The sequence below is a fragment of the Fulmarus glacialis genome, unplaced genomic scaffold (assembly GCF_000690835.1).
Source record: "Fulmarus glacialis isolate BGI_N327 unplaced genomic scaffold, ASM69083v1 scaffold30952, whole genome shotgun sequence".
NCBI classification, from domain to species: Eukaryota; Metazoa; Chordata; class Aves; order Procellariiformes; family Procellariidae; genus Fulmarus; species Fulmarus glacialis.
The window spans coordinates 63,416-91,259 of record NW_009199028.1 but is presented as its reverse complement, the minus strand read 5'-3'; the positions used below and the strand labels follow the sequence as shown (position 1 = coordinate 91,259).

The window sequence follows — 27,844 nt, the reverse complement described above, 5'->3', positions numbered from 1 at the left end:
GATTGGAGCTGTGCATAAAAACAAGTATCTAGTTTGCTGATAAACTGTAATAGGATAGGTTGGGTGACGCTACACACAGAAGAGGCTAGTACAGATGACACTGCACATAATGGTTATCAGGTACCAATTGCTGAATTTCCAAATCTGGGGAAATCTGGTTCCCTACTAACACTGAAAATCACCCTTACACAACAAGTCCGAAATGAGGATAAATGATCTCACTGTGTTTATCTCCTGGCCTCTGGGAAGCTTATGAGGATGATTGTACTATTCTATACTGTTTTCTAACCTTCTCTTTCTGTGTTATAAGATGAGACTATTCCTGTATTCTTTCCTGGCATCTACACTGGAGTTTTTTCTCAGGAAATAACTCCAGCCTTTTGGGCTCCTTTTATGACTCTGAAAAAGAAAAAGAAATGTCATTTTTTCCTTTTTGATTCCTTTGATGATTTATAAATGATTCAGAAAAAAATAATGGACAGTGTTTGGATTGGATCATTCCTGAATTAAATTCCAGGAATTTGAGCAGCAAATGAGCTTTGCAATGAAGAAAATAGTTTTGACTATTATGTTTGGTTTAGGTTTGGACTAGCAAAAATGGCTGATTAAATTGATTTTTAAAAATTGCCGGAAGCTTTGCCTTTGCTGGAGTTGATGGCCTTTGCAGAAGCTGGTGGCTGGCTTCCTTCTCTGGCCCCTCAAGCCAGTGGTTTTTAAACTGTTTTCAGAAGCAACTCTGCAGTGAGTTATTAGAAAGCAGTAGTGTTCATTCCTTGGTTAATAGAATGTGATTATGTTTTTTGAAAAAGAAGTTCAGTTACAGGGATGGTTTCCACATATTTCATAACGTTTGAAAGCCAGTATATTCAACATGGATATACAGAAAAACAGAAATATAAACTATGAATAGAGACAGTCAGTAAAAAACGAACAGATAATCTTGTCTTATTAGACATTAGGTTAATCTTTCTTGTTTGTCACTGTAAAACAGCAACATACCAACTCAAGAGCAAGTCTCAGGTTTATTTTAGATAGCATCCTGAGACCAAATTCTGCTGAAAGTTCTAGAGATACAGTGCAATCTTACCTAATAACAGAGTGCATTTGTCTGAGAAAATACTGGAAAAACAGCAAGGTCTTGTTTTCAGGTCTCAAAACCTGCCATTTCTAGATATCCTTTCAATGATTTATGAAGAATTGAAACTTCCTTTATGAAAGGAAATTATTTCATGCAGTCAGTATCTCTAGATTGACTGTGAAGTTACAGTCTAGAATAAGTGATACTGTAATGATGAAAAGCTGCTTGAAAAAGTTTCAGACATTTTTGATAGCTTTAGAATAAAGAGCTGTCACAGAGGGTCCAACTCAGTTGTTAGTGTTCATTTGCAGTATTAATGGAAATTTAAAAGTGATGCCAGAACTGAAAAGGACTATATTCTGTGCATGAACAAGTCATAGGTCTAAAAATATAACAAATATCTACAGTAAAGCAGAGGTTCAAACTGAGAGTTTTCACTGACAGCAGCCACGTAATGGGCACAAACAGAACAAAGGCGTGGTCCTTTTGCAAAAACAGATGCCTTTAAAGCAGAATCTAGAAACATAATATACCAGAAGGTTTCCACAATGAAATACTAAAATTCCCATTTCAGTTGTTCTGATTTGTAAACTGGATTCATTTTTGTGGTTGTGACTCATAATTTATTTCAAGATTTTTTGGAAGAAGATTAATTGGAATAGGTTTTATATTTAGCCCAGTAAGGCTTGGTAGCAGCCAAGTTCTGTAATGTCTTCTCGAACTTGGAGCTGAAATTCAATGGGATCTTTATGCAACATGGAGAATAAATATCTAAGTCAGAAATAAAGACTGCTGGTTTCATTTGACTTTCCCTGCTGATATAAACAGATCATCTGGATCTTAATACCCATCTATAAGGGTAATTTATGACTAATTTCAGACCCGTGTGGTGCTGTCAAGGTTTCCAGACATAACTTTTATTACTTATTGCCAACAGACAAGAGGTAATCTCTCAAGTTTCCCAACATGCAAGAACAGTGTTTCTAGACTATGGCACATGCAGAAGACGTCCACTCTGTGCTTATGTAGAAAAGCTGCAGTGGAGACTGACAACAGGTTTTCTCATTTCAAAGCAGACTGCTCTTTGGTGATCCTATTTTTGCGGTGCCTGAAGATGCAGTTCCATACCTACAAATTAAAGTACTTGAAGAGAACTGCATACAGATTTTTAAAAAGCAAACACTGATAGTCTTCGCTTCCTAAATTTTAACAGGTTTTGTCATTCAGTTTAACAAAATACTAAGACATAATGCTTAAACACTTTAGTAGTCTTTGCCAATACATAAATCCACAAACAAATGTTTTCATTAATGAACAACAGCAACAAAAAATGGTAAATGTTGAATAAAATCTCAAGATTCTTCATGAAAAACAACTAGTAGTTTATAGTCCCAGCTGTCACACAAAACATGGAAAATACTCCGCTACCTCAAGCCTAGTGCTGAAAGCTGAGTGGCTGTATCCACTCATTCGAGCTGGGCATCCACAAAATCTCTCTTCAGCTATCACCAGATGTGTACACTGCTTTGACTTTGTAGTCCTGGGAGAAATGTCAAATCAGGTATACAACTATCTATACCAACTTCAAGTCCCAGTTCTGTAAACATTTTAGAACACATCAGTCAGTGATTGTTTCACAGGTCTAGGGAACAGGCAGCAGCGGTAGATTTTACAAAACACCTTGTACAATACAGAAACCTGAACAGCTCAATTTAAAGACACCAAATTTTCCATTCCTTATAGCCACATATTGCAATTATTAGGAACAGAAGACTGGAAGGGACCTTTTACATCATCAGTGTAAGCCCTTGCTAGTGCAGAAAATTTTGCTTTATAATCCTATCCATCACCTGTTCTAACATTGTCTAAAACCCAAATGGTCTCTTTACGTGCCAGCCCTTACGAAAATTTTTTCCAGAATCTTTACCTTCTCATTCCAAGGGAGACTTAGTCTTTAGCCAATTTTTTACATCCTGTGTTTACCTACACCCATCTGATCTTGTTTTAGAAAAGCTGGAGGAAAGTTCACACCTCTTATTACCTCTTACCTATGCTTGCTTCCATTGATTCTTCTTTCTCTGACTGCTCTTTTTCACTTAAAGGAACAGCCATGACTTATACAGCACTGCACTATGAAAGCTTATGGCATTACTCCCACCCCCTCCAGCATTTTCTTATGTACTTTTGCATTTTTATATTAGTCTTTTCAGTCTGTTTGAATAGCAGCTACCAGGTTAGCTGTTGCTAAAAGTCTATATCCTGCTATAGCAATTACAGCATTACCTAGAAAAAGCTGTGAAGATAACTAATTTGCAAGCTATTGTAGAAAATCTGAGGATCTGTGAAAATAAGATTGTGGCATCACTACACAGTTCTGTTCACATTGTATGAGGTATGCTGTTTATAAAGTTTCATGTTTTGTTGCGATCATACAAGATGATTAATTCCGTTGAGGTTATGATTGTGTAACACTCATGGTATTTCTTTAATTTAAAAGGACACAAATACCAAAGACATTGCAAAAAAAAATCAAAAGACTAGGCCAAAAGAAATAATTTTTCAAACATCTTTAGTGTAGCTGCCTCATTATGTGTATTTAAGCAATGGAAATTAATCTCATCATGATATATGGGGATTTTGTCCTTAATTCCCATTAACGTTAATAGGAGTTAAGTCCATAAACCCCCAATCTATCACTGTAAGAATATAGCCTCTCTCCCTCATTTTTGCATGAACCTGCAATTTACTGACACTTCGTTTACAGAAACAAAAGCTACAGTCAACTTTAGAAGAACTGTTAAATGAACCTGAATTAAGAAAATACAGGATTTTCAGATTGTCATCTTTGTTCTTAATTTCTGTTCTTGAGTCTAGTAAATATGTGCTGGAAAAGCTCTCCACTACAAACACTTTACATGAAGCATTAACCTTGAAATTCTTTCCTTGAATAAGTTTGAGTTATTTTGGCATCATTTAAAAATTCAGTTCTGCTCTCTGTCTTCATTCTATTCTGAATACTTGGTACTTCATGCACTCTGGGTGTGCATTTTTAATTACAATAGCCAAAGTAATCACTCTCAGAGAGAGCTGTGCGCTCAGATTTTTTATACATCATACCCACACTGCAAAGACATATCCTAAATCATATCCAAAAGAAGTTGAAACTATTTTATAATACTTTAAAATTAAACAGTAAAATTATACAATTTATTAAAAGGGTTTGTAAGAATCTTTTCTACATAGCCTTTTTCCTTTTCGAAAGAGAATACAGAGCACGATATCAAATATGGTCATTAACAGCTGGTAGAACAAGGGGCATTATGAGACTGTGATTCAGGCTTTAATGTTCTTTAAAAGCCAAAACGATCACAGGAAAGTGTGTGCTGATATGCATTTCTTACTGACTTGCCCTTCCCTATGTCATTACTGGCATTACAGCGATGGTGCCAGATCTCTCCCGCGCACACCCTGCCCTAAATCCTTCTAGGTTCTCATGCCAATTTACACAATAGTAAAACTCAGCATCTCTCAGACAGTTTGGTTTCTTCAACAGCACAAAATAACCCTTATGACTTCAGAATCTGTCTCACTTACCACATGGTCCTCAGCAGGCCTAGTCATCTCCTACAGCACAGAAACTGGGTTCTGTACCTTCTCTCAATCCCAAAGCATTTTCCTCTGTCCCTTCAGCTAGTGAACGTCTTACCCAGGAAGCCCTACCCTGCCATCTAGATTCACCAGACAGGTGTCTCTAGACAGGCATCTAGAGATTGTCACCTTCCTCCCTCTCTCCAAATTGCAGGTAATCCCAGCTCACAGGCTTCTCTGCTCCTCTGCCTCTAGTGCTCCAGCTTGCAGAGGCTTTTACTTTCTCAACAACTTCATCCAGGGCTTTCGACGCAGGGAGGCCAATAAAAATCAGCTCCCTCTAGCTGCAGCCTTCTCCACAGTTCGGAAAGGTCCCAACTTGCAAGCCTTACAAAACATTATCAAATCCTAGGAGCAAATTTAATCCCATATCCTTCTTTCCTAGAAAAAAACAGCCAGCTACCTCCTTAAGGCATTTCTTTTTGGAGATTCTGAGCCAGTGTGAACAGATGTTGATCAAACACTTTATCACAATCGTGAAGATATTGAAGGTGAATTAAAAACAAATATATTGAATACATGTAACTGAGAAAAAGTATGTATTCACTGTTTCTTCTTTACCTGTTTTTAATGATAAAACAATAATCTTCAAAAGCACTTCTGGGGAATCTGAACTTATTCCCTTGCTTTAAAAAATAAGCAGTCTTTACATTGCCCGATCTTTCAGTCGGTAGATTTCTTTTTCAGTTAATAGATTTCCAAAGTGTAAACGTATTGGAACATATGAAAGCTAATTTATTGGCATAACAGGATTAGTTAAAGAAGATTTCTAGTCTGCTTTCCGTCTACAAACATTGTGTGCTACAATATGTGGGATCTCTCACAATCTTCTTTTCAGTTGCTTTATCTTCTTTTATAGATTTAAATTGAATGAGGGTTTAGCTACTTGACTGCTAGTAGGATTGAAGGGATAGAAAACTGAAAATTTAATGTTTTTAGTCGTCTATTAGTTCCCTGTTTTGCAATATATTTTTCCTTATTTTTGTGAACATTATGAAACTGGCTACTCTACAGTTTCAGAAAACTGAATATATAAAATACATAATTTGCATGTCTTGATCTAATGTATCTTGTATATCATATATAATATATATAAAACAACATTTTTCAAATTATATATTTATACTTTACACTGGTTAAGTCTTTCATTCATTTTGGATAATTTTACTGCAATTTTTAAATATTTATACTAGACCTTGCAGTGTAACAAGACTGTTTCCAAGATTAGCAAAATGTAGGGAACATGTTTCAGATTTGTGCTTGTGACTACTGTTCTGGTATGACTGTAGTATTACAAACCACAGTTTTCGAGATCTATCAAAATAAGGTTAGGATTGGCTTTTCAGTGAGTAAACTCTACTTCCACCCCCTTCATCATGGACCTAGTGGAAGCCCATGAACTTGACATTTCTTCTTTCTCCCTTGCTACTCATCTAGACCCACATACACTGGTACACAAAGTTAAATTCTTCATGAAAGGAGCAGGTTAGCAAATGGATACTGAATGGAGTTTGTGCCTGTGCAAGTTTTATTTAGTTGCCTAAGTGCATTTAACATTTTTAGAGATGGCCTTAATAATCCCTAAGAGTCCCTGGGTTATCTAGGCTGGTAGACATATCATAGGATTGCAAGAGACATGATCTTTTTGAACCAACAGCCAAAAGGCAGAATATCTTAGGGCTTTTCAAATGCCACTAGATATCTTTGTGTAGACAAACAAATTGTTCTCTTTCTCCTCAGTACTGGTACAGTTCAAATCCACATTAACTTTTATGTGTTGCCACAGCATCAGTGTAGAACCTCTAAAAACCCATGATTTTCCTGACAGACTTCTTGGTGTGCTTCATGCCTATCAATAGATTTAAAGACAACTCATGTCTAATCAAGTTTGTTTAAAGTTAGGGATACATCCCTTTCCACAGCCCATTTTAGCAGGTGTTTAAGCTGCTGGAGTTAGCAGGCCCTGCCTCTGGACTTGAACGAGTTCAACTTTATCTTTTATTTTACACTATTTACCCTATTCTAGACAATATTTACCTACCAACAGAAGAAAAGCTGCAGGGAAAGTTAGTATGGGATTCCCAAATTCCTATTTGAACTAATTAGGTTATATTTCCCTGAGGAGATGAAACAGATGATGATTCAAATACATGTTTTCAATAAAGATTTTGACTATTAGCCCATTCAGTCACTCATTGAAACTAGTCACATTCTAAGTGCTAACATATAAAATGTATTAATAACAACATGGAATATATAGCACCAAAAATTCATCTGAACAAATGACTAATCTCAGAAAAACTCAACTTTTTCACTTAGCAAGAAGTACCTTCTGCTGTTAGAGCAAAAGCATCTTCAGGGACACATCATTTATCTGCAGAAAAAACCCAGAATCTTTTGTCAACTGAGAACATGGCAGAGATCAATGAAGACAGAGCCTTAGTGAATTATGTTTGTTCACGTAATTGTCATGTCCATTTTCATCTAATCTCTTATACTACTGCTTGAAAGTGCAAACGTTTTAAAAGCCCCTGAGCTAAAGCTGAAAAAAGCAATTACATTGAACAAGTTGCAAAATGTGATTTTAGTGTAATGCATTAGGAGTTGGGAACACACAACTTCCATTAGGAATGGAAGTAGTATATTCAATCTGCAGTTAATAAATATTCTAGGACACGCAGTAAGAGCTGTGGTAAATGTTATTATACAGTATGTCAGTACTGTGTTTAATTAATTTTTTTAAGAATAAACATCCTAGATATTAGCTAGCTTTGACTTTTGATATGACAGTTATTTGTGAGCACAGAAACTAAAATCCAGCCATTGCTACTGATAATAAACTAGAAAAAAAAAAACAACACTAAAATTAACTAAATCTGTCCCTTTCGTAATGTTTCCATCCTAAAATCTATGGAAAATAAGTTTATTTTGTAGCACACTGTTGAATTCAAGAGATTTTGAATGTTTTGTAATGAAGACAAGGGAGTCAAAAGCTGAAAATCAAGGAGTCCTCACAGAAATTACTGACTGTATTCTTCTTTTATCTATGGGTTGAATGGCAAAGACTGATAGCTCTGTACTAATAAGCATCCTGTAAGTGACCCCATAATTTCAGTAAGGGAAAGACTGAACTGGAGTAGTGACAGAACAGTTCTCATCCTCCAAACCATTAACAGTGGTGGTGAATGAGATATTACTCAACCCAGAAGAAAAGAAAGCAAGCGACATTCGTCTGTCCCAGGCAGAACGTTAACAGAGGCCATACTACTTCAGAATCCAAGGTTATGAAAGCAGGTGACACACCTAGGAAGAGCACTTGGTGCACAAGTAGTGTATATACTTATTTGCTGAACGCGAATTTTGATTCTGTAAGGGAATCTGAGATGTCTGATATTACAGGTAACAATTATGAAGTCCTACTTTTAGCTAGTTCTTTGCCAAGTAAGTTCTAGTCCTATTGACTTCAATATCAGTATTGCTGGGCAGATATTGGAGTCAAAATCTGCAAAGGAATTAAGAAAAATTTAGATAAAACTTTAACAAAACTATTCACAGGACACCCACTTGGATACCTAGTAGTTCAGAAGCCTAAGAAAAACAAACAAAAACCATAAACAAACAAACAAAAACCCCAGAAAGATTAAAAATATTAATGAACACCTTAAAATCTGCTTTTATACATCCATGGACAAAGAAAGAGAGAGCTCTTCATTCAAAATCCATCAACAATCTTTTCTGAATAGCTCAAATAATTTCCTAAAGCTTCCTGAGACCAGAGGCAAGCTAGCCCTCACCCAAATCCCCAAACCATCTGGCCTGTCCTACTTAATGGAGGGGGTAAGAGCACCCACCATTTTCAAACTAGTCTAGGATTAGAGCCTTTATTGAGGAACCAAACAGGCCTTACTGCTCATCCCCAGCCTGCAAGGGCTCAAATGTAGAGATCCTAATCACCAGCGAAGTGTTTTGCCAACTACCTTGAGGCAGGACTAGACAGGAAAGTTTTCTATGTCTTTGTGCATGGAACTGCATATTTGCCCTTATACAGCAAAATTGCAAGAGTCACAGAATTAGAAAGAAAAATTACAAGAGGAAAGCTTTCTCCTAAGGCCCATCAGTGAAGACATTCCTTTCTGAGGGAAGAATCCTGTGGTTCTGGAAAATTCACGAAGTTTCTTCTCTGGTGGTGCAGTACTGCAGTTGTTCCCAGCATCAATATGGGTTCTGTAATTCCAGAGTGAGAACAATAAGGTCACCCTTAGTTTTACCCACTGCCAAAATCACTTCTGGAAAGAGAGCTTCCACATATGGAATTATCCAGGGACGGATCATCGGGAAGGATTCAGTGAGTCAGACAAACCCTATCATAATAAACAGCGTATCTACATTGCTTCTTGTAATGAATGTCCTACAGCTATTCAGTACAGAAAAGCATGTTCTTAGGGATGTTTGGCATTAGTCAAATTTTGTCGCTCTGACACAGATTTGATGTGTCAATTAAAGTTAAGTACTCAGTGATCAATTTAAATGACCATTAATTTCTCTTTAGCTGCTATGGTAAATCTCTGACAGATTAATGAGTTACAGTTAATGGTGGAGCATGGAGTCTGTTGCAATTTTTTTTCACTCATTAATTGAACTGCCATACAGCATAGATATATGCACTATCCTTGCTGCAGTTCAGACCTGTAATAATGCAAAGATGTAATAAAAAGTAAGCAGTCCCCTTATTTGCAATAATAAATCATGCCAGTGAGAAGATCACCAAAGTTTGTCAGCATGTTAAGCAAGAGGGTGAACCATTTCAGTCCAGCCTAAATTTATTGATAATTAAGGTTGTTCTTGTCCTTAGATTTAAAATGTTTTCCCTCTCTAATATTTACCCTTTGATATATTTACGGATGGCAATCAAGTCATCAATCAAGTCATAATACAAATCCTTTGTATTACCGATTTAAAGAAATCAAAATTTTCCTGTCTACTCTCACAGAACTGGCTATCCTGTCCAGTCCTATATCATCCTTTTCTGCACCTTCTTCTATATATTCTTTTTCTGAACATGCATGACTACAGATGAGCCCTCACCATAAATAATCTCAGTAATCATGGAATTCCAGCTATTAAGCATGAGGAAATACAGGGGAATCATTCAGATTACACAACCTATATTTACATTTCTCAAATGTCAGTGTGACAAGAAGGGTCTTCTCCTACTTTGATTTTGCAATGACATTGGTAACCTGCATGGAAAATTATTTACCAGTTTGAAGGGCTTACTTAAATTTAAATATTTGAGGGAAATTTCATCAAAGGCATATTGAAATAATTAGCTGAATATCTTTTGGTCCAGTCTGAAATTTTCAGATATGCAAAGGAAAACTAAGGAAACTCCATCACTTTACCCAAAGTAATTAGGTTATCTAAAATGCAGCCACAGTGCTTAGGGCCAGTGAACAAATTTAAAATGGAAAGATGTTATTACCACAAAGTACTAATATGCCACAGGGCATCCTGTCTAATTATACTAACCAAGGCGCCAATAAAAAGCATGTCAAGCTGCATGTTTTTCAGAGACTGAGATAGCAACTTTGGAAAATCTCACCAGTAAAAATTAAAACTATTAATGTGTTCTGTAACATAGTAGCTTTTTGTGTACAGCAATGAGAACAAGAAAGCAAACTTGAAAGAGAAGACAACTATGACAATCTGTGTATCCATCAAGTCCCCACATTTTACTACCTTTGTATCAGTATAACAAAACCCAAATTTGTCCTTCACTTTTTGTGAAATTTCCTAAAGTAAAAAAAATAATTAATTCTAGCTATGGTAAATCAGGAAAACATACGTTGCAAGGGGAAAACTCATAGAAACTGCAAGATAAAAATGTTAGTATTATGTTTTTATTGCTGTTCCATAGCAGTAACAAGTTTAGTACTATACTGGACTGTGCAGAACTCATCTGGTTCAGAAAATAACCATTTTCTGCCTAGTTTTCCATTTAACCTTCCAGTTGTGGAGTTAAGTCTAACTTTTATTTTCCACAGTATTACATAAAAATTGAAATAATAAAAGGTAAAATTGCTAAGGGCTTCTAATTAGCCTGTTGCAAGCAACCTATTTAACAAATTATATCACGATTAAGAAGTCAAAGTATTTTGAAGATAAAATGCATAAGGCAAACATAGTATTTTGTAGAATAAAGGCCAAAGATATTTTTCATTAACCCAAGAAACCAAATGGAAAATGAAGTGACATATGCTCTACAGCATGCCTTTTCAGGTTGGTGTACCAAGGATGGTATGCTGAAATATGAAACTACTAATACTATTCCACTAGCACCCAAACACCTGATAACTCAGCACCTGATAACCTTTTTTTTTTTTTTGCGAGGGGGGACATGTGGATAGAGCTAGAGGAATGATAACACACACATAACTCTATGACCAAATACTCTCATTCCCTATGTGGTGATAAACAAATTTAATAAAACAAATAGCTATAGTTACAAAATTATACTTAATTTGAAGTGGGTCTTCAAGACATTGGTTACTTTTTTAGGCCAGGATTCCCTTGGGTCTTATTCTTCCTGATACATATTTCTCTCTTGTAACATCTACTGAAATCATTTAAATTATTCCGTTCCCCCATGCCTCTAGTAGTTCCCTGTAGTTCTGCCTTCCTTTTACTCCAGGTCACCCTGCTAATTTTCATTCCTCACTTCAGCCTTCACGTGAGCAGGTCTACCTGGTATGTCTGTGATAACTTCTTAGGTACAGAGGATCATATTCAGCTTTCATTATAACAAAGTAAATTCCAGTCCGTGCCATTGTCTACAATAAGCTTTTCCAGCATTATGTCCAATGGAGTTGATAGCAACAGCTGTAGAAAACTGGAAAAGGAGAAATCTAACCATTGGGGGACTATCAGTCTGTGCATGCATATAATGTACAAATATGGGGCCTGGCTCTTGGTTGATTTTCAAGCACTTGCAATACACGTAGTTACTAAAATTAGTAAAAATGCGTTCAAACAAGTCTTTACATTTTTCCTGTGATTTGGTGGAAACTTAATGAACAAATCTTTATATTTTAGACTTTAGTAAATGCATCTGCTTTCTATGCTATTTTTTATGACTTCACCAGAAACTTTAGTATTTTTCAATACAGATCTTTAATGGACATGAAGAAAAAATTGCCATAGTTATCGGTATAAAACAAAACTCTTCACAAGAACAATATTTCTCATAGTGCCTTCAAATTTACTATCAGCAGTGTTCTTGGAAAGGCCATAAGAATTCCATGTTAAAATTCTACAGTGAGCTAGAACAAATAAAGCAAGAATCATTTAACTACGTTATGCAAAAGACAAATCTAGATTTCACTTAGATGGATATATTAGTCAAAATTATAGTAGTATTTGGAACTGCAGTAGGTAGAGCTCTGGAAGATTATTCATCTATGCATGAAAATTTGATGATTTGGTTCAAATGACAGCATTCAAAAATTATGAGAGCAGGTGATAAGCACTGTTCAAATGAAAGGCATATTTCAGAAATTTGGGTTTATACATCTCTCTCTCAGATCTAGAAGGATTCCACATACAATGCCTATTAAAAAAAATGCATTAAAGAAACCAGTGAGAGCCAGGCAATTAATACCTTGGGGATTTGTGTAAAAGTTTCCATAAGGCATTCTAGTTATATTCTGTATGCTACAGGAATATAGCTCTATCTGTATCAGTATAATGAAGGAGAAATCAACATATGCTGCAAGTATTTTAGATTTCACTGTGTGCTCGAAATTGCTATTCAAAATGGTAGTACTGGAGTCTATAATGGCCTCAGCCTCAGCATGGACAGCAAAAAGCAATTACCTGATCTCCCAAGTTTGGTTTTATTGAGCCCTATGAAGCAGATGAACAGTATCATGACCCTCTAAGAAAGTTCGCCCTGTGGCTAAGGGTTTTGAAGGACAGTGGAGCAAGGGCAGACCCATAAATCAGTCTCATTCTGTAGAATCAGGGCACAGCAGCTGTTCAGATGATGGCAGCCTTGAGGTTATAGAAGGGGCTGTGGAAGTCACCACAACTTAAATGATGATTTCTCTCTCCCCTCAAGGAACCTCCCCAGCACAGTTATTTGAGTTAGGAGTCACCCCTCCAGGCAAGTAGCACATGAGAATAGTAATCCTTTTGTAGGAAAACAAATCAATTCTGGCAGTTTAATTCTGGTCTCTGTGTTTACATTAAACAACCCTACTTGTTTAAAGCAGTTAAGCCTTACGCTCACAGTGTGTAATTATAAACTGAGACGATGAATATTGTCCTTCATACAATAGCAGTCAAATATATCTCTTTCCTTTTGATAGATTAGGATTTTTTTAGTGAATAATGAGAGCCAATTTAAGGCAGAATTTTCAGGGAAAAGAACAATGAAAAATAGCTTCAATTGCTTCAATGAAAAATTTAACTAGGACTTTTTTTATCTTAAAAGCTGGAAACAATTTAAACCAATAAACTTTAGGCAAACTGACATACAAAATAGCTTAATATAACCTAGAACTGACTCCTCCATTTGTCTCCCTCCATTTTCCATTTTCATTTCAACTTTGTGCTATGCATTTTTCACCTGTTCTGTCTTATACATATGAGAAGTCCTTTACTCTATAAGTAATCCCATTCATAAACTCATCATATTCTACAGAGAAAAGTAAAATAAATAGACATATTTCAGGTTATACAAATAAAAAGGTAAAGCTTGGGTTTGGCTGAAGTGCAGATGAAGTCCGGAGAGCTGTAGTGCTTACATCCAGTGCCCCAGGTTTAGGGCTAATGTTTCCTTCAGTGAAACAAGTCCACATGTTGGGACAGGCAGTAAGAGCCATCACTGCTCCCAATTCCTGCTTCTTCCAGGCCAGGCCTTTTGATTTTATACAGGAGTTTGGAAGGGGAACTGGTACTACATGGTATTTGGGATATCATGCAAAGAAATAAGGATATTTCAGGGCGTATTATGTCTTCTTGCTGCATGGAAATCACCAAAAGCTCAGTGCTATGAACACTGAGGCACAAGTTTGTCTAAGGGTTTTGGCTTACTTCAGGGGAAAAAAAAAAAAAGGCTTGTTTCTACATCTGTAAAGTACAAATCCCTGGCTCTGATTTCATCACGCCATGGTGCTAATTATGAAAAATACCAACAGCTTCTCTTAAGAAATTTTTATAGCTCTTGAGGCTGTCACTAGCCGTGATGAAAAAGAAGGGAAATTTCTTTCAGTCCTTTTCTGAAAGGGGGTTAAAAATTTTTTTTTTTTTTTTTAAAGCAATTAATTAACAAATCCTATGCTTTTTCCAACTGGCATTTAATGTTATATGCTTCCATTTGGTCAGACAGCCTTTTTCATGTCTGCTGAAAACAATAATCTGAATTAATTTCATTCTCCAGGTGTAGTTTTCCACTTACTGGTTTTGTCTTGAAAATTTATAAGGTTATATTAATATAAAATCCTCTACTGGGACTTTCTCTATATGATATGCAGTATTTTCTGATTTTCAAGCAACAAATGCTTGGTAAACATGTTTTTAGCATATTTGGCTACCCTTATTCAATCTGAGTAATTAAATTCACCAAAATAGCAGGATGTTGAAGATATAAAAAACTATTTCTCATGAGTAAATGTTGCATATTGAGATTCCTGTTGTCCTTTATTATGTCTGTTGGCATGATTCTCACATGTATGGCTACATGTTCCAAGTTTCATAAGACCAAATATTGATACGACATTGGAATTTCAACAGTACCCACAATTTCTACACCAGTGGGGTTTTAACTAGTTATTCTAACCGCTAATAACTATACCCATAGTTATTGGCCAAATTCTATTGCTCAGCCTTGAACACTTCATCTCCCGTTCTGACTCAAAAAGTTTTCTTTTTAAAATTAATTTTCATTGTCTTTTTTAACAATAAACAAGTGATGTTATTTACTTCTATTACATTTAGAAGCCACGTAAGCTCTGACAACCAGCTCCCATTTCCCCTCTGCACCCAATATGTCTTTGTTCCTATTTTGTTTTTATCTTCTTTCATTAATGCAGTAGTGCAAATAATGAGGAAAATCATATTATGACCAATAAAAATATAGTCCCTATGTCCTTATGTTCAGTGTCTCAATTCTCTCAGTTCTTGATATAATTTAATGAGATGCTAAGATGCACTTTTATTTAAAAACAAATATTTTCACCTTTCAGAGTGGTAAAGTTTTAAGAAGCGTGCAGCCATAAATACAACATTGTCTCTGACAGAGAGTATATACAACTCCAAAATGACTTCCAGAAGTTTGAAGCACTCCATTTCTCTTTCCTATAAAACCAGCTTCTATTAAGACAAGTCTATCTGAAGGAATTAAGGTGACTCCACTTGTACCTAAGCTAATGTATCATAAGGAGTTACATGATCTCCACCATATTTGAATAGAGAAGGAACATATGTGTCTTTCTCATGCTGCTCTATGGCAAGGTACTGCTCACACAATTTTCAATAGGGAACTGAGGCACAGAAAGTCTAAGAAGTGGTGTGTCTAAAATAGGTAAGAATTAGAGAGAGAGGAAAGAAATTAATTGAGGTTTCCTTCCAGTGGGATAAATTCTCACTGCCTGAGAGGGAAGTGGGAATGCCTCTGCCAGGAGTTGAGCAGAAAAAGGTAACTCCATAAAACTCTTTTTATGCTTCTCTCATTTTGATTTCAAGACAAAACTACTGTAGGGGTAGAGTTATATGGAGTTATATGAACTGTACACAGAGGTTGGATTTCCTTAGCTTGGGATTTTTTCAACTGTGCTGAAATGCATCTTTATTCTTATCCATTGTGTCCCCACTAATACAAATAGGTATCATGCTGGCATTCAGCTAAGTAATTCTTTTGTCATCCACAGATGGACAGGGGATTACATGGCTAAGAAATGAAATAAAAGCTAAATCCCTATGCTTGATAAAGCTTTGCTTGTTTTCTTTTTCATTCAGGATTACCGAGTGAACATCTTTCTCCGTCAGAACTGGAATGATCCACGCCTCGCATACAGTGAATACCCAGATGACTCTTTAGACTTAGATCCATCCATGCTGGATTCAATCTGGAAACCTGATTTGTTCTTTGCTAATGAAAAAGGTGCCAACTTCCATGAAGTTACAACAGATAATAAGTTGTTGCGAATTTTCAAAAATGGAAATGTACTTTATTCCATTAGGTGAGTTTCTAATCAGATTTTTTTTTTCAGATAGAAGCTGAAAAATGTACGTAAGAATTGCTAATGGATATCTTCAAGTGCTAGTCATGCAGAACTATCACTAAAGTAAATGTGAGTTTTGAATACAGAACTTTATCATCATTACTGTTCATTGTTAATACTAAGATAGAAAATGATCCCTCATCAGGAATATGCATAATAAAAATAATAGAAAAATATCTTTCCCATTTTAAAATACAGATACTGAGCCTAGAGGAGCTAGGACACTTGCACAGAGCAAATAATCCTGGAGTATTATAATCTGAGCTGGCCTAGATATGAGTTTCACACGCTGTAAGCTCCAATGTCATGACAATCCAATGTTATTTCTTTTTCACCTTTTTGGATATTGCAGTTGCACTTCAACATGGAAACATGACCTGTTTGAGGAAACATGAGATTTAAAGAATAGTTCACTTATTGCTGGAGATGGAGAGAAAAGTGGAAAGTAAACTTTTGAAAAGGTTTAAGAAGCTGTAAGCAGCAATCACATATAAGTATTGACAAAATCTAGTTATTCTACTTCTTTTCCTTTCTCTGCTCCCCACTTTCCTTTTAGCAATACACACATTAGTAGGCATTTTACCACGATCTTCAAAATCCCGATCTAATGAGACACATTGGATACAAGCATACTAATGCCCCATTAGACATGATATAGCAGTGACCTACTTGTGCAAAATGTTATACTTTTCAAAATAAATATACTTCTTGTCCATTTAGTGTTTTGCTTTGCATGCTTTTACGATACTGCATTAATGGGTAATCGGACTTTTTGAAGAGACTTCAGGAATCTGTAGTTTGTATGCTAAGAGAAAAAGAAAACCTTTGTGACTTGCGTGGATGTCTCAGTGGCAACGGCGTCTCCTTCCTCCCTCCTTCCAGTGCAAGTGGGCAGCGTCTTGTCAAGCTTACACAGGGAGAAAGGGTTGGGTTAAAACTCCTACGAGCATTTCATACCCAAAAGGAGGTTAGTCTGCCAGTCTGGGAACATAATCATTCTTCAGAGTCACAACAGGTATTCTGTCACTAGAAACGGATGGAAAGCAAGTAAAAAGGATTCCTTCTCTGGATCCAAGTAGAATGTAGATCTAAATCAATTATCTCCAGACTGTCTGAATCACCCCGAGAGGCACTGGCAGTTGTTCCACTCTAATCAAATAACTCCTCCTCCTTGCCCTACTCCCTCCAGATACGTACAAGACAGAGTATAGACACCACCACTCAACTGAAGCAAGTCTGGATTGCAACTTCAATAAAATTCAGACCAAGTTCATGGTAGCATGAAGTGGGGGGGGGGAACCAAACATGAGAAATATTATAATATTAAACTATAAAAGCAAACATTGACTGTGATGAAAGCAGATGCCAGATAGCTCCTGTGTTTCTTATGGAGTCAGAAAGTTTATGTTGCCATGATTTAATTAAGAACTATAACAATTTCTGAAACAGATTTCAAATCATACAATTGACATCTAGTTGAGTTGTTATCTGAATTTGAGTCAGTTAAGCTTTTGATGAGGGGACACATGTTAATTGCTAATAAGTGCTGATATTAAAAGAAAAAAAAATTAAGATTTCTAGATTCGCTTTTTCCTTTTTTCCCTAATGTGTCCTCCTTCCCTAATTGCATTGGAACAATTCAGACAAGAAAATAATGAGAAGGTTCCAGTTCCTGACCCAATGAATACTTGACATAAAATACTAAAATATTTACTGAAGCACAAAGTAAAGTCCAGGTGCCTCTTCTCTGAAATGACCTGCCGTGTTACTAGCCTACTAGTCAGATTTTGCATTTGGAACCATTTTTAATAGCATGGGAATAGGGCCAGGATCTGAGTTCCCTCCTCAGACTCTCCCCCGCAGCTCTGTCACTGGCAGGCTAAACAGAAGTTGTAGCAACAAAGAATGAAGAAGCTTTGGAGAGGGAAATAGTAGGGTAAAAGAAATATATAGCCATGCTTGCCACCTCCTGCTGACTTCCCTTTAACCCCAATGCCAAAACCAAGGGAATGGGTTTAGGAAAGGGGGATTAGAGCACTGCCGTTCTAGAAAAGCCTTATGTGTAAGGAATTGAACTCAAGCCCCTTAGGTTTTTAGAGAAACTCTATCTACTGAACTGATAAATGAATATAGGGCAAAATTTTCACTCAAGATATTTTCTAGCAAGAAGAAAGGTGCAGTCATGACCCTGAATGAATGGATACCTAAACATGGCCAATGAGGAAAAACATGTGCCTTTACCTCTTAGATTCTTCTTTCTCATTCCTCTGAGAAGTATCACTCTAAAGATAAGTTATTGTATTGATATAAAATATAAAAATACCTCTTTTGCCTATAGGTTGCAAAGTATTTCACAGGAAGTATCAGGGCTAATGTGAAACACAGCTGCAGTTCAAAATTACAAGCATATTTCAGTCTACCATCAATATCATAAAACGTTAACTTAAACCTTTGTGTTGACAATTGAAGCACCTTATTTTAGGACAATAACACATAAATTAATTTGCCACCATGATTTGCAGCTGACATCTGTTATGAAATTCTTGCAAATCTGGGTAAATTTTATGTCAAGGATTTGAAATACTGTAACAGTACAATAATTCTGCTGTAGTATGAAAAAGCATACTGTTGTTGCATTCCTTTAGACTTCCCATAAAGTTAGGCAACCCTACTGAAAAACGTGTTTTTCTGAAAATCTTTAATAATTTTTTTCCACATTGTGATACTAGGTTGAGCAAGTGAAATGTGTTCAGCTAATATACATCCCTTTTGAGAGCTTTCTAATGAAAAAAAAATATTTTCTTCTTTTTCTAATGACTTCCAGTGTTTTCATGCATTCTTCCTGTGCAGTTCTATGGCATTCTTGTGGTATATTTTTAATATTGTTTTTTGTGTTCTTTCAGATTGACTTTAATACTGTCCTGTCCGATGGATCTCAAAAATTTTCCAATGGATGTGCAAACATGCATAATGCAGCTGGAAAGCTGTAAGTTTGAGTAATGTATTATCCTATAAATACTTTTGTAGGGATTACAACAGCTGTATAGAAGGTGGAAAGACCCCTTGTAGTGGTACAAGAACAAATTTTCAAAAAAGAATCCTCTACTTTACCAAAAGAATCTGTGAAACATACATGGTTTTCAAAAGAAGAGATTCTTTCATCCTTACTTGTACTGCAAATCAACAGTTTTGTGTAAACCTGAAGTTGCTACTAAACTTAAGTACCCGGTGCCAGTTTATCTTTATGCAAAATTTATGCATATGGGGATTCACCTTAAGTGTTTCCTGTGTTCACACATACAGGGGGACAGTAATATGGAAACATGAGAGCATAAAGGAAACATGAGAATAACTTAAGGGACTGATTTATGTGATTTATGTGAATATCCCAAAATCGATAATACCTTGGTGTCCTTAAAAGCTGGAAACAAGATGATATGTACTGAGTACCTGCTCTTCAGATTCCTGCCCTAGCTCTTCAGCATGCCTACGTGTTATAGCTACATATCTGTAGTTTTTACCTAATCATCCTAGAAGGGATTAGGGAAAATGTTTACTACAAGGGAGAACTGTGGAATATTGCACAGCATATATATGTATATGTGTATATAGCCCATCTACCTACATAGGGTATGTCACTTACACAGCCCTCACCACATCAACTGGGGCAGTGCCTTGGATCAGCAGAACACCCCACAGAAAATCTCGGGAAGGGCTGTAGAGCCCTTGCATTACGAGGAGGAAGTCGTCCATACAAGGTATCATCTAGCTAGGGGTAAAATGTGAGCGTGATCTTACCATCAGCCATAACACTGGAAAAATTTCTAGCATCTTCCAAAGACTCTGGGCTTAAAAGAATTTGTGGTAGCACAGATAGCTTGACATTGAAAACACCCAGCAAAACACAGAAAGAAAAAAAGACCTGATAGCTTTCTAGTACAGAGAAGGTCCGACAGTTTGACCAAACCTGGTGTTACACCAGAATTTCAATGGAAAAAGTGAAATTACAACTCCACGTGTTTTAAATAATCCCTTCATAAAGCCCTGTTTGCATTACACACAAATATCCCGAGGAGAGCAGAGGAGAAGGTAAAACCAGCTTACACAAGACAGGTTTTGCAGAATTATCTTTCAGTTAACAGCAATATTTTTAATGTGAAATAAAATTAGCATTTGTTAACTCAACCCATCTTATGTTGTACTTATCATCCCTCTTGATATCCCACTTACATCTCATATAAAAGAGGATGGAAAGCGTACAGCAGCAATGCCATTTCGAGGCACACACACACACACAGAGACAAAAAGACAAAACCAAAGGTTCTGCCTGATGCTATGATCTGAGGTAACACACGATCTGTGAGGAGGAAGGCACCGATATGCATGAAATTTTCATTTTCCTTGTTACACGAAGTATTTGGGAACTGCCTTTTCCCCTTAAAATGAGAGGACTTTGGAAGAGATTCCGAGCAGAAAAATCCTCCTAATGATGTGAAGAAGAAAAAAAAATAAAGTAAAGCATTCTTTGAAAGATTCCAGCAATTTGAAGTTTGTGAAAATTAATGACAGCGGGAAAACAGATAAATAATAAGTACCCATGTTATTGTCAGATCTAGATTTACAGTTTTAGGATCAATAAGTAAAATAATTCAGAAAATAGTTTTCTGCATATAGAATTAACATACTGGATTATTTGAAATCTATTATAGATCAGAAACACAACATACATAATTTGATTAAAGTATTTCTTGGTTTGTTTTGGTTTTTTTTTACTGGAACAAAGTAGCGTCTAAGAGAAGGGAGAGGTAATAATCTATCAGTCAGTATGTCAGAACTGTTTGTTGTATGGACAAAAAATTGCAGGATGAGTATGAAAGCCAGATCTATCTTTTATTACAATGGACAGATGGTAACATTATAAAGCAGGCTTTCAATATGAGGGCAATGGCTGAATCTGACAGCAGAAATTTTCTTGACTAAAATTGAAAGATAGTTATTTGCTGCAAATGTCAAGGAATTTAGGGCAATATTATATATTCAGCATTTAAGGAAAACTCCACAGTCAACCCAAGCGGATAATCCTACTAATAACCTATGTCACCTTTATAATTAACGTGACTAAATAAAAGGTTAATATGAGGCAGTTGTATCAGAGTACACACAGATGGCAGGTATATTCACTATATACAATTATGCTTCAAACAGAAAGTATCATAGTGTTTGACTGAACAAGCAAAAGGTATAATTTTAAAAAACAATTGTGTGTAAAAAGTTATGAAATTGTTGCTTTAACAACTTCATAAAACTCAGCTGTATTTTTTCTCTCTTTCAGCCCTAGTGAGGACAGGTCATACAACAACTGAGCATTCTTGAACAAGCAGGCATCTGTTTTGCTTTATAGAAACCTTGCAGAAGCTCACAATTCCCACAAACTGCACCATAGGGAACCAATACTCATTAGTTGTACAGCACTGTAGATGTTCTACTGTATTTTCCAGCAGAGGATTTTTCACTGAAGTCTTGTTTTTAATCATTTAGTTCAGTGGGAGTAAATTCCCTGCTGCACATTCACACAGTAGAGAGAGGCAATGTTCACAAAAGAAAAGCTGAACAAAATACAAATGAGTGCTTCAAAACCTTCTGGTTACAGAGAAAGATCAAATTTGATTTCATAAGGAAGTTACAAGAAATAAAGCTTTCCCCATATCGCCTTGTCTAATTCTATTTTACCTGTAACTCCAGACAATGAAAAATAGAGACTATGGGCAAAGTAGCTGGCCTGAGGCAGAAAATTTTGCAGCCTGTTGGAGCTCTGGCTATACCTACATGTCTGATAGTTAGGTTTGCAAGAACAAGACAGGAGTTCCCTGAAACTGAGAGAAATTACTTTGGGACAGATCCAAAGAGAATAGGCACAGTAACATAACTTCCAAGCTCCTTCCAGAGCAGGACTTCACCTGCCCAGAACCAGTGTCTCTATACAGGAAGTACAGATGGGAAATAGACACCTTGGAGGAGTTACAAAAAATATCTACGTGCTGGACAGGAGAGTAACTAGGTAAAAAAAAAGTCTTAAATGAGTCTGAACTCTGACCAATTTCTAAAACGTAGAAAAAGATGAGCAGAAACATTCACATTCCAGAGTCTTTGGCAAAGAAAGGGCATCCATTTCTCTCTAAAATTATAGAAGAGAAAAGGAGGATGGGTGCATTTAGCATCTTCCCAGGCTTCATGTCAAATCTCCTGAGGTAAGAACGGAGATAACCCTGAGAGCCTGAATCCCTCCAAGAATCTCTAATTTCTAGGCCACAGTGTCGTACTCTCTTGTGGCTGGCTGGCTTACATTTTTTGGTGCACAGTGAGACAACTTAAACAGGGGGATCGAAGCACTAACCCTGGTGGTTAGTGCACAGTCCAGGCAAGTGGGAGGCGTGGGGTTTCAAAACTGAGAACACAGTCCTCTCATGTCCTGAGTAAATGATCTGATCATCAGGCTGTGTTATAAACACCAAAGTGGTTGGAGGAATAAAACAGCAGCAGCCATGCTTCCAGATGTTTCTTTTTAAAGGGATCATCATTGCTGTTTTTTCCACTGAGTGCCAAGTTGGGTAGGATATTGTTCAATTATGAATTTACAAGGCCCATTAATCTCACGGTTTCTTTAAATTGTATCTGATCTTGCAAACCTTGTTCCTGCATGTGTCACTAAGCAAATTAGACCGTTTCTAACAAATCACCCATCTTTTTTGTACTCATCTTACCACCAGGTTGCAAAGAAAGGCCTAAAGTTACTTATAAAGGACAAATCATAGGTTTTACCTCTGCTATAAAATTGTAATTTTGTTTAGTACTAAATAACTTTCCTTCAGTATGGATACTGTTGCTCCAGCACAGAAAACTCTAAGAGGAAAATTCATGTATAGCTTTTCTTTCCAAATGATATTTTTACTTTTAGCCATCTCATGTAATGTTTTTTCCAAGGTCAGTCTAAGCACCTGGATTAAAGTACTTCACTTATATCATGAAGTGTCTGAAAAATATTTAAGTGGAAATGTCTTCTATTTTCAGAGGATTTATTTTACCAAATGATTTCTCAGCATTGAGCTGCTTTTGTATCTTAGAAAGGAAGCAAATGAAAATGCATATTGAAATAATGCCTTATATATATCTACACTTTACACCAGGGCAGCCTATAGGCATGTGAGATAATTTTAGTTCTATTCTGTTTGAATGAGATACAAAGAAATGTCAGCTAGATATATATTTATTTCTGTGGCCTGTCTCCCAGGAAAGAAATGTTTTTCTTTCATGTGCTAGAGCTTGTTGTCTCTCTGTTTTTTAAGTTTCACTTTTATCTGACAGCATTCCTTTATTCACATATTACAATTATAACTTTATGTGTCATTCAAAATTCCTGAATTTTCAAAGAATAGTGAAAAGACTAATTCAGTTATAAGAGAAGAAATATACTATGAAAAGAAACATGTGTAAGGGAGAAAGCACCTGCTCACCTCACAATTTCATTTTGATGCTTATTGTCTCTCTTATTAAGTTAAACAATAGCCTTTTTTTTCCTTTTTGATTTATGGAGGCTTTTTGGTCTTTCTAAGCAATCATCCTCCTGTCTTTTGGATTTTAAGAGAAAATAGTCGTACTACATGATATGTTGTTACCTGAATAATACAATTTCTTTCCTCCTGGTCTCTAAGTTGGAGATTGTGCAAATGGAAATATCTGTGAGCAGGCTACAGCAGTACAGGCTACTGCATTACAGAAGATGATGTGTGTATTGTTCTTTTCCCACAACAGCACAAAGGCACCATAATAAAGATAATAGAACTGGAGTGTATTATCTGCCAGGGCAGCTCAGGTGTCTGCCCAACGGACAGTAATTATGGACACACTAGGTCAATGCCTGCCTGTGCCTGAACGTGTGGAAACCATATCTTTTCTCTCCTTTCCATTTCAGTAGCACAAAAGTTGTCAACAACTCATCCTATGGTTTCTACTCTGCAGATGAGTGACTCAGCCCACTGTGCATATCTGAAATGAGACCTGGCACACAGCTACAAAGAGCTAGATATTTGTAGTTTTCAGCTCCTGATCAACACTACTTGGTTGTAGCAGTTGGTAACTGTACAACTGCTGCTAAACCCACAGAAACTAATATAAAAGTGACAGCTGATAATCTATAGGCGTCAGCAAGGAATATTAGGTTTGAGAGATGTGGTAGAGGGCTGGGCCTGAAATGTTATTATTCTCTGAAATTCAGGCTAAGAAGGATAAACCTGTAAGTCCCAAGGGAGGGATGCCATCAGAACGAATTAGAGGGCAGTGCAAGGGGCAGACCCTTTGCAAAGCGGCTCAGAAGTACATAGAATAAAATCCTGCTTTCTTGGAGCTCCAGAATAAATTTAGCCTTGAAATGCATCACAGCTGATTTCTGAAGCTAATATTTTTAGTGCATAATGTATATTAGAAGAATTTATTCTAACCTCAAGCTAAAACCAGATTTGTTAGCTCTGTCAGATCTTCCCCCTGCTATGTTGCTTGGAATTTAGGGCACAATTCAAACCTCTGACATGTTCTTAGGAACAGCAATGTGCAGGCAGCCTGTCCTGGAGGCACACTGTTGGGATGCCTAATAGAAGAGTAGTGAAATAACTCTAGTCAACATGACTGTAGTCCTTGCCTCAGCTGGATACCTAAAGAACTGCTCGGTTTGCTGAATAAATCCAGTGTTACTCTTGGACCTGTGCTTTACTAAATATTAAAGAAAAGAGAATGGAATTTAGATAAATCACTGGGATTAAAAGAACTATAAGATAAATTCTGTAGTCGAACCAAACTCTCTCGTACATAAATGCTAGATATTCAGCTCAGTTGTTTCATGCCATTCATGTGTTTGTTTATTGAACAAGAGAAAAAAAGCTAGGTTTCAATATGCCTGTAGGTATCGTAAAATGACACAAGGGAAGCATGGCCTTCCTGGAATAAAACAGAATGAGTAGAAAATTTACAAGATATATTGGTATTCAGCTGGATCACAAGTTTGCTCAAAAATTTTATTCTTCATGGCTTGGAATAGTACTCTAAGGGTGGTTAAAAGGAAAGAACTTAGCAAATAAGACTGTGTCAGCAGAAGTATAAAAGGGGGTATCTTGGAATTGCCGAAACAATTGTGATTTAAAGGTGTGGAGTCTCTGAAGGTACAAGGGAATTGCTTGCCCTGAATAACAAACCTTGTTCTTCTGTAATGGTGTAGTCCTTGGACAGCCTGAAGAAGAGATGTTAATACTTTCAAGCCACTTCAATAATTCTTCAAGACAAACTTGTTGGATGTCCACTGTCTTGCCTATGAGATTATGGGCTGTTAATGCCTACACCTGGTATTGAATTAGCTAAAATAAAATCTTCATACTCTTAGCATGTATGTATACAACTGATATTAATATCTTGGTTCCAATAAGTTCTATAGAATTATATGCACTGATGTGGGTTGAATGGAACCCTATTTGTTTAAGGTGGGCTTTGTTCCTCTACTTTCAAAATTGGATGAATTAAAAAGTTATATTTATTATTAAGATTAATAACAGTGTTAAAAAAACCCCACAGATACAATCTACTTTTTTCTTTTGGGGACCTCTTATGTGGGTGTTGATAACAAGTTGTCTACACCATTTTTTAAAAGGTAAGATTTTCTGGGAAAGACGACTGAGACCAAGGGAAAAGTTTAGTTTTCTCTTTTTCCAGACACTATAGCTGCCCTTCCTATTTCAGGATCACATTTTTTTTCTCTGCAATCTTTCCTGAAACTTGTAATTGAACATGCTTAAAATTTTCACTCTAGCTAGACAATCTTCAGTGCTGTCTAAAGGCTAGAGTTAGTATGTCTGTCTTGTCCACTTTCTGCCAGAGTTTTGTATAGATTAGATCGATTAAATAGACTATCACTATAGTTTCATTTTATTTGATGTCCAGATATTCAACACCCTGCATCAACTATTCCAGGCACAAGTCCTGACAACTACTCCTCATCCCTCCGTAAGTGTGACCACACAGAATTTTACTTTCATTTTTTCACAGTTATCACCACCTCTGTGACAGACCATTTTCTAAAGAAAAACTTCTGCAGGCCAAATGCAACTTTCCCAATTGTTTCAGGCCCTCTACACTGCCAGTTAATTCTAAATTCTACTTAGTTTGCCAGTTCTTGATATTCATCTCAGGCGGAGGTCTCAGTCTGCTAGTACATACTTCACTAACTTATTACCTGAAGTGACTTCAGGCTCCTAAAAATGAGTTGTTTTTTTAAAAAGAGCTGTTTGCTGAGAGGCTACCGTGCCATGCATTCTCACAGTTCTTGAGTTTTCCTGAGAAATACTCCCCCTGGCAACCTTCTCCTGGGATGATAGCCTTGTCATATAATTACCAACAATATATCATCTGCTTTTGCATTACAGATGTGCAAGATCTCTAACTTTGGGTTTATATGGACAGTATTAATGTAAGCTAACCAGTCCTGTAACTTCTGAACACTGCTGTTCAATGTAATAATGTGTTTCTTCTGTCCTTTCTTTCCAGTTCTATGATGACACCACCTAGATTTTGTGTGATTAGTAATATCTTTATAGAATTAGGAGCAAACACCTGGACAGTAGCCAGACAATAACAAATACATTGCAAACTGCACTCTATTTCAGCCACAGTAGCTGGTTTGCGTCCCAAAACACACAAAATTTGGCATCTCCACTTCCATTCTCAACCTTCATGCATTTACAACCTGCAAACCCAAACCCTAGCACACTGTGTTTCATTGACAGAAGTCCTTACTAATCCACCTGATTTAGTTTAGGCTGGCCTACTCCTGCAGACCACTATACTAGATGATAGCCTCCGTTGTTTTCAGCTATTTTTGTAGTATAAAAGGGTTGCTTTTTCCACTATCAATGAAAAAGTGAGCTGCACCCTTGTATACTAACCAGGCCAGTGACTGACTATCCTTTTTTCAACACTAAATGTAGCCACTAGGACTTTCCTCCATAACACTGTATTTCCCAATCACCAGTAATAAAAATATCTGGTAGCAATTTATACTAGTCACCAAAAGTACCCCACAGTCAAAAAAGAAAAATTCCTTTTTAGTAAGAGACTGAATATCATGTTGGGCTACAACAAATGCAAATAAATAAAAGATATTTATGTTCTGCTCACAAAGCAGAAGCAAGAGAGATAATACAGTAAAACTGAACAGTAAGAATTTACAAAGAATAGGAATAACCATTATGTAGCAAAATTTTACTCTGAAAGACACATGTGCTCAGAAATAGATTCACAGTTTTTTCTTCCAGACACAAAGACTGGGACTCCCTTCAGGCACACACACCACATTTCCTATGGAAAGCAGAAAAAGTGAAAGCAAGGCACAGAGAGAAAACATCTTGCACTCAAGTCTTATCCCAAGAAGAAGTCAGGATTCAAGAGCTAAGCACTTACGTCTACTACAAAATAAGCTCCATGCATCTATAAGCAGAGTTAATAAACATTTACACTCCTGTGTAGTTGATAAAAGCACTCTTCTGATTTGGCTTTGGGTCACCCCTTTCTATACTCTTAGAGTTGAATTGAAGGCCACTGAAATTATTTCCCTAGACAAAATACAGTGCTCTCCTGATAGAAAAGTTAGAGGCATAGGAAATGTGATTGTCTTTGCTATTTTTGCAAATCCAAAAAAACCATAAATAAACTGCAAAACTCATCATCGCATTAACATTTGGCATGGGTTTCGTGGCATGGCAAATGTAAGGAGGAGAATCTAGAACAGGTATCGCCGGGG

The 27,844-nt window shown here is 36.5% G+C and overlaps 1 protein-coding gene across 1 annotated transcript in view; it reads left to right on the top strand.

Annotated features, from left to right (window-relative positions):
* LOC104073378 (glycine receptor subunit alpha-3) overlaps window positions 1-27,844 on the top strand; it is a 69,911-nt gene that overhangs the window by 12,369 nt on the left and 29,698 nt on the right. Inside the window, exons 3-4 of the mRNA XM_009573107.1 lie at window positions 15,743-15,966; window positions 18,912-18,994. Of these exons, the coding sequence (XP_009571402.1) occupies window positions 15,743-15,966; window positions 18,912-18,994 (307 nt within the window). The remainder of the gene's footprint in view (window positions 1-15,742; window positions 15,967-18,911; window positions 18,995-27,844) is intronic.